This window comes from Thamnophis elegans, chromosome 6 (genome assembly GCF_009769535.1).
Source record: "Thamnophis elegans isolate rThaEle1 chromosome 6, rThaEle1.pri, whole genome shotgun sequence".
NCBI lineage: Eukaryota > Metazoa > Chordata > Lepidosauria > Squamata > Colubridae > Thamnophis > Thamnophis elegans.
Window position 1 is genome coordinate 74128364 of NC_045546.1, and position 12825 is coordinate 74141188.

Sequence of the window (12825 nt, forward strand, 5' to 3'; positions counted from 1 at the left end):
CATTGTTAGTTTCCGATTAAGTGTCCAAAGTCTTTTCCATTTATCCAATTCCACATTGTAACCAAATTTTTCGCCCATGCGACCATAGTTTCTTTAACATGTTCTTCCTCAAGTTTATATTTCAGCAGATATCTGTACAATGCTTTGATCAACCTGTCTTCTGTCTCTATCAGGAGCTTATCTAATATTGTGTATTCTTTGGCAATGCCTTCCTTTTTCCTGTCCGTGCAAACCTCGATTGTATCTGTGGATAAGATCACTACTCTAGATATACCCCTTGTGATGCCAATTCTAGCCTGGTTTTTATCTCCTCCTGTCTATTCAATATCTCTTGTATGTAACAATTTTTTCCATGTTAATCAAATTTGGGTATATATGCTTTCTTCGTGGATAGCCAAATTGGTATTTCAATATAGTGGTCATGCTTAATTTTATTCCATACTAATATCAGGGACTGTCTAATGTAGTGTCTATGAAAATACTTATGTGCAGATCCTTTTTCATACCATAGGAAGGCATGCCATCCTGCTTGGAGGTCATGACCTTCCAATTTGAGTAATCTTTTTTCTTAACATTATTCATTCTTTTATCCATATTAGAATAGCCGCGGTATAGTAAAGTTCCCAGTCCGGTATGACAAATCCTCCAATTTCCTTGATATCTTGCATAGCTTTTGAGTTTTATTCTTGATTTTCCCCCTGCGATATAAATTTAGAGACCAATTGGCTCAAATTCTTAGAAAAGTCTTTTTCTAATTTAATGGGAATATTCTGAAACAAAAAAAGAAATTTTGGTAGTACATTCATCTTTATGACTGCAATCCTACCTATCAGGGACAATTGTAATTTTTTCCACCTTTCTAAGTCTTGCTTAGTTTTATTAATCAAATTAATATAATTGTCTTCTTTGATGGACACACACTCACTGTTAAATGTATACCTAAACATTTCACTTTTTGATGATTTGAATACCCAATTTCTTCGTTAAATCCTCTTTCAAATCGGGTGTCATATTTTTAACCAACATTTGTCATATTTATTTTCAGGTCCACTACTTTCCCATACTCTGCCAATTCCTCAATAAGTTTCACATCAGACTTTAGATCCTCTAAAACAAAAACTAAATTGTCCGCAAAAGTCTGTAACTTAAATTGTTCCTTTTTAATTTCTAATCCCTTTATGTTCCTCTTTACGCACATTCCTAGCTAAAACTTCTAGGGTTAATATAAACAATAGCTATGTTGTTGTGATGATAAAAGGGCTGGTGGATTATTCTTAGGTGTCCCCCCCCCATCAAGTTAATGTCCCCCAAACCGCCCCCCCAAAGATATTTTAGCTATTTAAAAATATACAGAAGCTAATACCATGGTGCTGATTTTGCCATTTTCAGTAATCATACTGTCCCGATGGTGCAAATGAGCAAATGGCTTAGCTGCTCCCCATGATTCCAAGTATCTAGTCATACGAACAGAGGCTCTCATTTTAGCTCCTTCTAGGGTGTTTCGAGTTCGGAAATGATGTTGTGGGCTTCGTTTTTCTTCCTAATTTGAAAATAAGTACAAAAGAGAAATGGGTGAAATCATTGACCACTTTACTAGAAACCTGAATTTTTAGCCCAGTGCCTTGTTCAATATTTTTCAATATTAATTTGTCACTTTTCAGAACTATTCCAGTCAAACCTTCATGATTGTCTACTTGTAGATTATCAAACATAAATACTTCACTATAGAACAGTGATGGAGAACCTTTTTGGCACCGAGTGCCAAAAAGGAAGCATGCACACTTATTTGGGCCACAATCCAGAAGAGGAGCTGCTTAGGGGGCATGTGTACGTGGAAAATTAACTTTTGGTTTTGGCCGCGCGCATGCACTCAAGACAATCAGCTGGCTGGCGCACATGTTCCCACTGGAAAATGGAAGACCAGTGCCAGTTTCCGGCACTACCGCACACACAAAGGCCAGCTGATCATCACAGGTGCATGCGCACCAGAAACCTGGTAGAGGAACGGGCGGATGCCACGTGTGCCAGGCGACATGGCTCCGCATGCTACTTCGGGCACATGAGCCATAGATTCGTCATCACGGCTATAAAAGAAAAACGATGTTACTTACCTTTGGATTGATTATAAAGAAGGTTTTCACGTTATGTTCCTTGAGGTATGAATCCCTTGCATCACCATCCCCTTCTTGCACTTTATATGCTCCATTCAAGTGTGCCAAGGTGACTGAAGTAATGTGAACACGGCTGAAATTATGGTTTATTTTAAAGTGACCATTATACAACATTAAGAAAGTAGCATTTATTTTCCTTTTAATTATAGCTGAGAATCATTTCCTCAAGATTAGATACATAACTATATAAGAAATGAGTAATGGAAATGCAGTATATAACTCAAACTGAGATTTGATTCCAATGACAAGACTGTAACTAAGGCATGACGCTCTATGTGCCAGTGGTGGAAGCATTTGAGTGGATTCCTTATGGGACATACAATGACAGCTTGTTAAGGAAAAGACTCAGAAACATTCCACGTGTATATCATTTTTAATGTGGTAAGAATGTGATTCCTCTATTGTAATTTGACCCTCACATCCCAGCTGACTCTTGATGAAAGTCAAGCCACTTTTAATCTGCACTTCAGAAAACATGATTTTTAATATTATAAATGCTTGCTGAACTTGCTAAATTGTGGGGACTGACACCAATAAATAATAGTTAATCTATTTAACGGAACATTAAATCTTAATATTTGAATGTAGCTTCAAGATTTTGGATCTGCCGTGCATACATAGAACAGTGCCTTCAAACACTATTCAGTTTCAGTAAATGGAAGAAATCTGTATTTGCAATAGTTCAATTTGCAATACACTGAATGAGTAGTATTTTGGGATGGATTAATATGTGCAAGCATGAACATAACTGTATAGTGTACTGTTTTATGACCAAGTAACACCACAACAATCTCAAATTACCACCAGGATTATTCTCTATATATGAATATATCAAAATACATATAAGTTAAATAATGATCTTACCCAGGAATTCCTCCAGCTTCCATGTGATTGGCCAATGTTACATCATGTGACCACACATATTGCCATTTTTGGAGTCCAATCACACCGCAAAGGACATTCCCAGAGTGTACGCCCACTCTCATATTAATATCAACTCCAGTTGCATCTCTCACCTTCCTATTATTCAGAAACAATTCATGGAAGATGTTTAACATTAGTCTTTCAAAAGTCAAACCAATGCCATACAATTTGCAATAGTCAACTCTAAAAATTTTAATAGATATGCATTTGCAAAAAAAGAAGTAAAACTATTTTAGCTGTTTTAAGTGCTGATTTAATGTTTCTCTGATTAATATAAACATTTGTTTTTGTGTGTGTGTGTGTGTGTATGTGTATTCTGGTGATTAGCAAAATGCAGAAAAGAAATAAAAAGCAGAAAAAACCTAAGACAAGTACTAATAAGGGAAATCTAAACATACCGTTTCTACCAACCCCGTTCGTGATGTTTTATTTATTTTTATTTATTTATTTATTTTATTTATTTATTACTTGTCTACCTTTGTGAATTATCCTTGTTTCCACCACACCCTTCAGCATTGCCTTTTGCCCCCCCTCTCTTTTTCATGGTCTTATCAATTCTATCCAACCACAACTTTCTTGACCTACAACTTTCTATTCAGTGCATTCACTCTTCCTTCATCTATTTGTCTAGTTATTTGATCTTAATTTCTTCTCTCTCTACATCCAAGTCATTTCAATATACTTCTTCATACCACATCATTTTTATATTCAATTTACATTTATTATCCGTTTATTCTTGATCATATCTCTTCTTCTATTACATATACTTCTTAAGTACAATAAATGTTCTCTTCCTATATCCCATTTCTTATCTATAAACAAATCCATAAAACATTGTCATTTCAGTCCTAGTATCAACACAAGTCCACTAAGGGTTACCTAACTTAACCCCAATCAAATAAACCTGCTTTATATTCTTTCCCTTTACTTCTATCAATCTTAATCTTTAGTCCACTCAAATAATGTTATAGAACTTGATTTCTTTTCATTTTTTTTCTGTTTCCCCTTCTTATGATTCTTCAAAATTTTATCAAGCCTTCTTTTGTAATCCAATATAGAAAAATTATCTAGCTCATTTTTTGGATTAGTGTTTGCATATCCCTTTTAATTATTAAGATATCAGCCAGTTTATTTTGAATGTCTAAGTTATCTTTTTACAGTCTAAGTTGCAATCTTCCACAAATGTTCCCCATCAGTTGCCTAATAGATATTAAACTCCACCATCCACTCTGGCTTCCATTCATTGAGGTTTTCACATAATATTGGGTTTCATCTTTGTAAGCTGCCTGGAGTTATTGACTGCGAGTTGTGCGGCCATATAAATTTTCCCAAATAAATAATGCTTTCTATTCAATTTGAATATTCAATCCTGGCTTGCTAAATTTACATTTAGTTACAGCTCTTCCTTGTAAGAGATGGGTTCATAGATCTGTTGGCACCCGCTTGCCCTTATTGCTAAACCTTGTTCTGTTTTAGCATTTAAATGGTGTTTAGCAATAGCAATAGCAGTTGGACTTATATACCGCTTCATAGGGTTTTCAGCCCTCTCTAAGCGGTTTACAGAGTCAGCATATCACCCCCAGTCTGGGTCCTCATTTTACCTACCTCGGAAGGATGGAAGGCTGAGTCAACCCTGAGCCGGTGAGATTTGAACCGCTGAACTGCTGAACTAGCAGTCAGCTGAAGTGGCCTGCAGTACTGTACTCTACCCACTGCGCCACCTCGGCTCTTGCCTTTATAGATTTAAGGTGGGATAACCCATGATTGGTAAATTCACCTGGCATTACCAGATAGGAAAAAAATATGGTGGGAAAAATAACCACCAATTTATTTCACTGAGAGAGTTTGGTGTAGTGGTTAAAACACCAGGCTACAAACTGGGAGGCCATGAGTACTAGTCAATATTACACAAGATTTATTCCCAAATAACATTACAACAAAATTGTAAACCATGCCAACTAATTAATTTTACCCACCAGAATGAAGGAAGAAGTGAAGTTCTATCTATCAGGACACAGCTTATTTAGCATTTCACTACATAATTAATTATTAAGAGAGTAGATCAAAATATGAAAACCCCCAAACCATTGTTTAATTTGCAATAAATTAGTTGTGTGAACCTTAGTTCCTGTGCTCCATTTCCCTCCCTAAATGTCACTTATCAGATCAGTTCAGGCTTAGCGGAGTACAGGAACAGTGAACCATACAGCACCAACCAGTTAACTAAAGAATTAAGCTTGCAATTGGAGACTAAAATTGAAAAAGGAGCTTCATGGATAAACACCTTGATTAAGATTTTATTTCCTTTTTCTTATGACCTGCTTTATGAAATTCTTTTGTGTTCGTTCGTTTGGCACTATGAAAAAAAAAGTATTTGGATTTCGAATGAATAGCAACGAGATTCTAGAGAGGTTTTTGCCTCCAGCCCTAATAAGAGAGAATCAGCACTGAACTAGGAGTTTCATTTTCTGCATATAGAGTTACTGTTTAAAATACATTATACCATTTTATAGCAGCCTTCCCCCCCCCCATTTCCTCTCCCACCCCCAACTCGGATGAGTTTGCCTGCCAAATGATAAATCTGCAGGGAAAAATTAAAGGGGAAAAATCCCTTCTCTCTCCCATTTTTTTTCATGAATCCCTACCTATATTAGATTATTCTGAGCAGTTATTCTCAATAACTTGAACATTAAGATTAGATTGCATTGATGATTTCTAATTGCTTCTTCAGTAGCACCAAGATCATTTTCTCAATAGGAATTCGTTTCAGAAAGTTCATGATGGTTACCTTTTAAAATACAGAGGAGGAAATGAGGGAATTAAGTGTCTGTGGAAAAGCGGCAGCATTGCATTTAATTTGTACATTAGCACAAATTAACTTTACACCCAATCCACAGAGTGAAGACAAAACTGTTGATTGCACAACAAACATTTGGAATGGGTAACATGCTTAATGGGACATCTGATAGCCTGAGCTTTGGCTATGTAGGGGGCACCTAGCAATTGTTAACAGCTGTAATTAAGACTGTGAATTTCTTCATGAATTTAAAGAGAAATAACTTCAGAGACAGAGGTAGTCTTCACAAGTTATTTCCTGGGCAGAGAATGAGCGTATTTTTCAGTTTTATATCGCATATTCATTTAAGACGTGGCACGACATAACCGCGAACGTCAAAAGTGCGCCGACAACACCGCGGCGCTAAAACCGCGATGTCAAAAGCGCGCCGACAACAGCGCGCCGACAGAAGCGCGATTTAACTTAAGGTAAGGTTTAGGGTTAGGTTTAGGGTTAGGTTTAGGGTAGGTTTAGGGTTATTTTTAGGGTTATGTTACAGCGCGCTTCTGTTGGCGCGCTGTTGTCGGCGCGCTGTTGTCGCGCGGTTTTGACGGTGCGGTTTTGTCACCGCGCTTTAGTCACATGCGCTTTAGTCTACCGCGGTTTTGTGGTGGAACCCATTTAAGAAACTGTTTTATTATCCATGTGTCATTTAGAAGGTGACTGATTCTTCAGATGCTTCTAGCTACCCAGATGCACCTTGCAGGGGAGAGGAGTGGCATAAAAATGTAATAAATAAATAAATAAACAACAAACAAACAAATAAATAAATAAATAGGAGTGTTGACAGAAGACAGGGTGATCCATCCTTATTTTGCTGCTCTCCATATGCAGGGGGAAATTGTGTACTGTGGAGTGCTTCCTATAGTTGTGGAATTTTTTTTTTATTACTGGTGACCGCTACATATTTCAAAGAAGTGTGATCATTCCCACTACACTGAATGCAGCCAAATTTATACCAAGTTTTTTTTTTGCAGAACACTTTCATGCCATGACTTTTTTTTTCCACATTCCACATCAAATAAATGTGCCTCCAGAGATCAGGGTTTGTTTTTGTTCACTCTGAATAATTTTAAATAAATACATTTCTCTTTTGTTGTTAAAAGACTGGTATTCTCCTATTCTAAATTCTGCTGCATTGTAATGTTTTAAGGTTTATATTTTAAAGTTAACACTTTTTGGTAACCTTAGGAGCCCTTTTTGTGTCTGAATAAAATAAATAAACTTTAATATCCTTCATTGCCATAGTTTCAGGACAAAAAAAATGCAAGCCTCTCAATCAGATTTGAGTTTAAAATATTGAACTAAAAAATTAGAATTTGATGGCTCAATACTGGAAGAAGGAAGACTTGCCTACCATTCAAGAATGGACATTGAAAGTAACAAATCTAGCTGAGATGGCTAAAATATCTGCATATCTCAAGGACCACTCAAACGAGAGATATAAACTGGAATGGAGAAGATGGATTGACTATACTCATAATAAATATGGGACCAAGAAATTTCAGATAGCTTATGACTAAAGAAACAAGGAATGATATAATTTGTTTAGAGCTAGCCTAGCAAGGAGGAGTTAAAGCTCAAATGAAAGATGATATTAATTTTTTAAAGTTTGTTTTAGAATGTTTTTGTTAAAGATTTATACCCCGTATTGGTTCTAGGAAGTCCGGGGGGGGGGGGTTGGGGGGGATGGGGGAGGGAAGTAAATATTTGTAAAAGTTTTTTTTTTCAAAATTTTCATTAAAAAAAATTAGAATTTGGGAAAGAGACATGGAGTAAACCTATCCTATTAAATTTTGTTTCATAATTTTTAAAGAAAGGAGTATTTTATATTTTATATATATATATATATAAAATATTTACTCACTTTATAGCTTCACACATATCCAGTCCCATTTTCACACAATTCTTGGCATGATTTTGTAGTGATATTGGAAGGCCAGACACACAGTAGTAGCAGTCTCCTAAGATTTTAATTCTCATACATTCATTTTCCTTTAAAAAAAAAGGGGGGGGAGAGGGGAAACAGGGATGAGGGAATCAGTTAGGAGAGAGTCAAGGCAGCAACATAAAGCTTATCAGCAAAGCTGCAGAACTTGATGCACCTGATTGTGTCAATTGTATTCCATCTAAAAATACAGAGATGACTGGACCAGAATGTTTATAGCTGAAATGAACTCCAGAGCTCTCTGCTTCCCCATTTCCAGTGACCTACTTTTTCTGAGTTATAAAATCAGAAGCAAGCTCCATCAATGTTGTCTCCAAACTCCCAGGGATTTAAAGCCAACACTCCTTCTTAATGACACCAAATTAGACAGGTCCTTTGGGAACAGACTTGAAATTTTAACACAGGATATTTGTTACCATCTCTATTTGAGCATTTGCAGGAATACTGGCACTTTCTAAGCTGTAATACTATACTGCTACATTGCTGATTTCTTTTATGGGATAAAATTAGTCCTTTAAATGAAATCTGAGCATTACTTTAAGTCATTCAAAATTTCATTGTTCCTCTAGGGACCCTTGACACATTTAGTAATGTTTGGGGAGATGCCCAAAAGACAGCTTAGTTCTTCTTATTCTGCTATTCTCCATAACAAAGAAACCAGGGAAGCAAACCAGGGCATACTCTGAACTCACTATTCAACAATCAGCTGATGTGGGAATGCACATGCACATCTAACTACTGTGTCATGGAAAATTCCTTATGCCAAGACAAGGAGATGTCAAGGAGATATCTCAGATGCACCAGTTCCTCTAAGATACTTGGTTTTTTGCAATGCAACTTTAAATGGCAAAGCCTAAATTTTGATAGAATGGCTGTCAGTCTTTATAGAAGAGTGGCAGAGTAGGCCAGTCAAAGAGGAGGAACCAAACTCTGGAACATATGCTGCATCTACTGTGACTCTGAAAGATTATGAAAACTATTGTTGTTATTCAACAAACTGAGCTTTAGAGTAATGAGTGATGTTTCTAGGACTCAAAAACATTGCCTTGCAACACCAATGTATACCTGCATATAAATAGTGAGCAATTCAAAGTGAAGAGCCGGGTAACAGAACAAAGGGTTTTTATTCCAGGTCCTCAATAAAATATTACTGCATTTAATGCATAAATTGTATTTTTTTATTATTTTCAAATTTTTATACTGTTTTGTCCTCATTTTTGTGAAATGGAGGTGTTATAAAGTAATTTATTTTCTCCCTCCTTATGCCAGGATGTGACAAAACAATTATTTCAAAAGAGGCACCTGCATTTTTAGGAAAGCATTTTTGGAGGCTGTGAGGAAGCAGAATCCAGGAAAGGCTCGTGCTATTGTTACCTATTATGGTTATAAAAATACAGTGGCAACATTATAGTATTAGCCATGAACAAAACTAATACATACTTACTTTTGCAATTTGATCAAACTTGCCAAAGAGTTCATTCAGCATATGCACCAGTTCTCCAGGGGAGCAATCACTAGCCAAGCGAGTAAATCCTACAATCGGCATATAAAATGCTGCACATAAAAGAATTTAGCATTGTTGATTTTTTTCAAGTTAAAAAACAATATTTTATTTTAACATTCATTTAATAGAACCAGGAATGGGGAATGTTCCAAATATCTTATCAGAAACAAACACATTTAGCCACCAACAATTTTTTCGCAAGGGATTTCCAAAGAGCCAATTTACACAGCTATTTTTAGTGGATTGGTCATGTGTGTGATGATTTTATCCCAGACATCAAAAACTATTCTGGCAGGCCTCCAGCATTCATCAGGCTTCATCTAGAACTATGCTAGTTAAAGTCTCTTTTCACTGGCACCTCTAATGGTACTCCTGCAGAGGCTGAAGGCATCTCCATCCAGTCCAGTGATGGGATTCAAATAATTTAGCAACCTGTTCTCTGCCCAGGGACCAGCTGGGTAGGTGAGGCTCCATGGTCATGTGACTGTGTGGGTGTGGCCAACTCAAGGTCACTCACATCGATGAGCGCTTCACCTTAGCTGTTACAATGTAATCAGGGTTAACCAGAGAGGCAGCTTTTGTAAGCAGGGCAATCAAGATTAGGCCAGAAACAACACCAGAATGTTTCCTCCCTGCCTTCCTTACAGGATTAGCCCTGTAAAGTGGGGGGAAAACAAAAGGATTTCTTCCAACAACCGGTTCTGCAAACTGTTTAGAAAGTTAACAACCAGTTCTCCGAATAGGTGTGAACCGGCTGAATCCCACCACTGATACAGTCACTGCTTCCATTTTCCAAAACCTCAGAAGTAGTTTGAAGGGGACTGACGGTTGTTTTTATTTAATGTTAAGAGTAAGGGGCAAAAAAGCAGAATCCCACCTTAAGTGTTACAGATCCTACAGTAACAAAAATCTTCTCACCCCTATTTCATGCTAATGTAGATCTATCAATCTGGTCTGCAAAAATCTGAATAACCACCAGACTACAACAAAGAATAGTATGGCCACTTAGCTATAAAGAAAAAATTGGAGTGGAATGGGTGTGGAATGAGTCAACAGCCTGGCGTTTTGCAAACTTGGAAGCAACTGACACAACTCATCTCAGTTTTGTCCATGTTGTTTCCTTGGTTCCTAAAAGGTAGCTGCTGGAAGGCTATTAAGTGTTGTGGTCTGTCAGCCACCGGCCCCTCCAGCAGCCGAATCAGATGAGGAGGCAGCATGAGAGTCAGGGTCAGCATCAAGGCAACCTGAGAGCTCCGAGGGGGAAGAGGGATTGGCGCTAACAGAGTGAGAAACAGAGGCGGAGCCTGGGCCATCTGTCAGCCCTCAGATGGAGCGTCAACAGCCCCAGGTCTGGAGGTGGCTGATGAGGAAGAGAGGAATAGCTGGGTCCAGTGCCTGATGCGGATATGCAGAAGACAGAGGAGAGGAGAGCAGTGGAAATTTGTGGGCCGATCCTTGGGAAGGAAAAGCCACTGCTGCTAGTGAATAACAATAGTGGGGGAAGAAGGCGGGGCTTAGCAGTGAGAAGACGGAGTTTCAGGCTATTCCTGAAATTCCCCTATTCCAAAGGAATTTTGGACGGGTCGTTCGGACCCTAGCTGTCCCGGAGAGACAGTGAAAGGTGAGGGGAGATCCAGTGACCTCAGAGACGTTCGCAGGTCTCTGGGGGGCTTGGAATTAACCCCTCTTGCCAGCTCCTTCTGGATTAGCTGTATGCTAACCGAAACTGCAGGTTGCCCCTAAGAATGGTGGAAGTGGATTCAACTGGTAAGCTGATTTTATTACTCAAAGAGAGACGGTCCGCACTAAAATTTAAGCTAATTGAAACCAAAGAACAGAAGAATCTAGCGGCGAATTGGTTTTTTTCTTAATGGATTTATGGCCGGTGGTTACCCTATTTCTTAAATGTTTTAAAGACTACTTCAACATTCAACATTTCCCCCTGACTCTTCCTAAGTGGGTTGTAAACTAATCTACTACAAATTGGCTTTTTACGATCTGACACTTTTATTGCTTGGCTGTGTTGGTCTAAGATCAGATAAGATCGCACAGCTCCCAGCGTGTTTTTACTTGCAAATATTTTAGAGCCTCTAACTGCGTCACAACATGGTGTCGATACATACTTCAAAAGGTTCATTTCAAATATTTTTCTCTGCATTTCAAAAGTTGTTTGATTCATATGAAAGATTTGAAAAAAAATTGGATTATTTGACATTAAAATATGAAGAAAAAAGTGAGAACGTTGAATGTTTGAATGTTCCTGAAATACAAATAAAGAATGTGAGAAATGAAGTCTCTCAACTTGCTGACACGCAGGGCGTCTGGTTTATCTCGGAGGAAGAAAGAAATGCAATGCTGGAAAGGGGGGCAGCTATACAGAAGATTCATTTTAAAAGACAGAGCACAGGAGGAATGAGAAGTATTAAAGAATCTACACTTTATGAAACATCATTTGCAGATTTTTTAATTCCACCCTTGAGAATTAAAGACAAACTGAAAAGTTTAACAAGCCTGGGACAACGTTATTATTTCATCAGAGACATCCTGAGCAAAAAGGTGCGAAGATATCCCTGTTTGGACTTGCTTATAAAAACATTTGGTAAATCTGTTCCACGAATGGCAATAGGATTAAGAAGGTTTTGTTATTGGAGAGACATAGGCTGATAGATGGAAGAATACAATTTAAAATTAGCTAAATCTAATTACTTTTATTTGTAATAGATATAGCTGAATAATAATTGATATTGATAGTAATGTATATAATGTGGAGTTGATATGATAAATAATAATTGGATATGAGAAGGGAAGGTTGGAAATATTTTTGGACCATATACAAAGGTTATTAATCACAATAATTGTCACTATTAAAAAATAAATAAAATATATATGATTTTTTTTCCCACTGGTGTGGGCATGTATTGTTTAAGATTATTATTATTATTATTATTTTATTATTATTATTATTATTTAAGAATAATTATAGTCAAATGAAAATGATGATGGTGATATGTATGAATATTTGAGTTAAAATGCTTGAGTTAACATGAATTATGTTTGTTGACTGTGGAAGAGATGCACAAAAGTTTATTTGTAACCAACTGATACACTTTCTATAGCATGTAAAGAAAGATGTTGTACTTGTTTTAAATTAAAAATTAAAAAAAAAACAATAGCAATAGCAGTTAGACTTATATACCGCTTCATAGGGCTTTCAGCCCTCTCTAAGCGGTTTACAGAGTCAGCATATTGCCCCCACAGTCTGGGTCCTCATTTCACCCACCTCGGAAGGATGGAAGGCTGAAGTCAACCTTGAGCCGGTGAGATTTGAACCGCCGAACTGCAGATAGCAGTCAGCTGAAGTGGCCTGCAGTACTGCACCCTAACCACTGCGCCACTTCGGCCCCACCCTAGCTCTGGGAATGAAAGGCAGGGGGCAGAGATT

The 12825-nt window shown here is 37.4% G+C and overlaps 1 protein-coding gene across 1 annotated transcript in view; it reads right to left on the reverse strand.

The window, feature by feature from the left end:
- Positions 1–12825, reverse strand: part of ADCY2 (adenylate cyclase 2) — a 204755-nt gene that overhangs the window by 67703 nt on the left and 124227 nt on the right. Inside the window, exons 7-10 of the mRNA XM_032220470.1 lie at positions 7799–7926; positions 3036–3191; positions 2112–2244; positions 1364–1540 (exon numbers count right to left, since the gene is read on the reverse strand). Of these exons, the coding sequence (XP_032076361.1) occupies positions 1364–1540; positions 2112–2244; positions 3036–3191; positions 7799–7926 (594 nt within the window). The remainder of the gene's footprint in view (positions 1–1363; positions 1541–2111; positions 2245–3035; positions 3192–7798; positions 7927–12825) is intronic.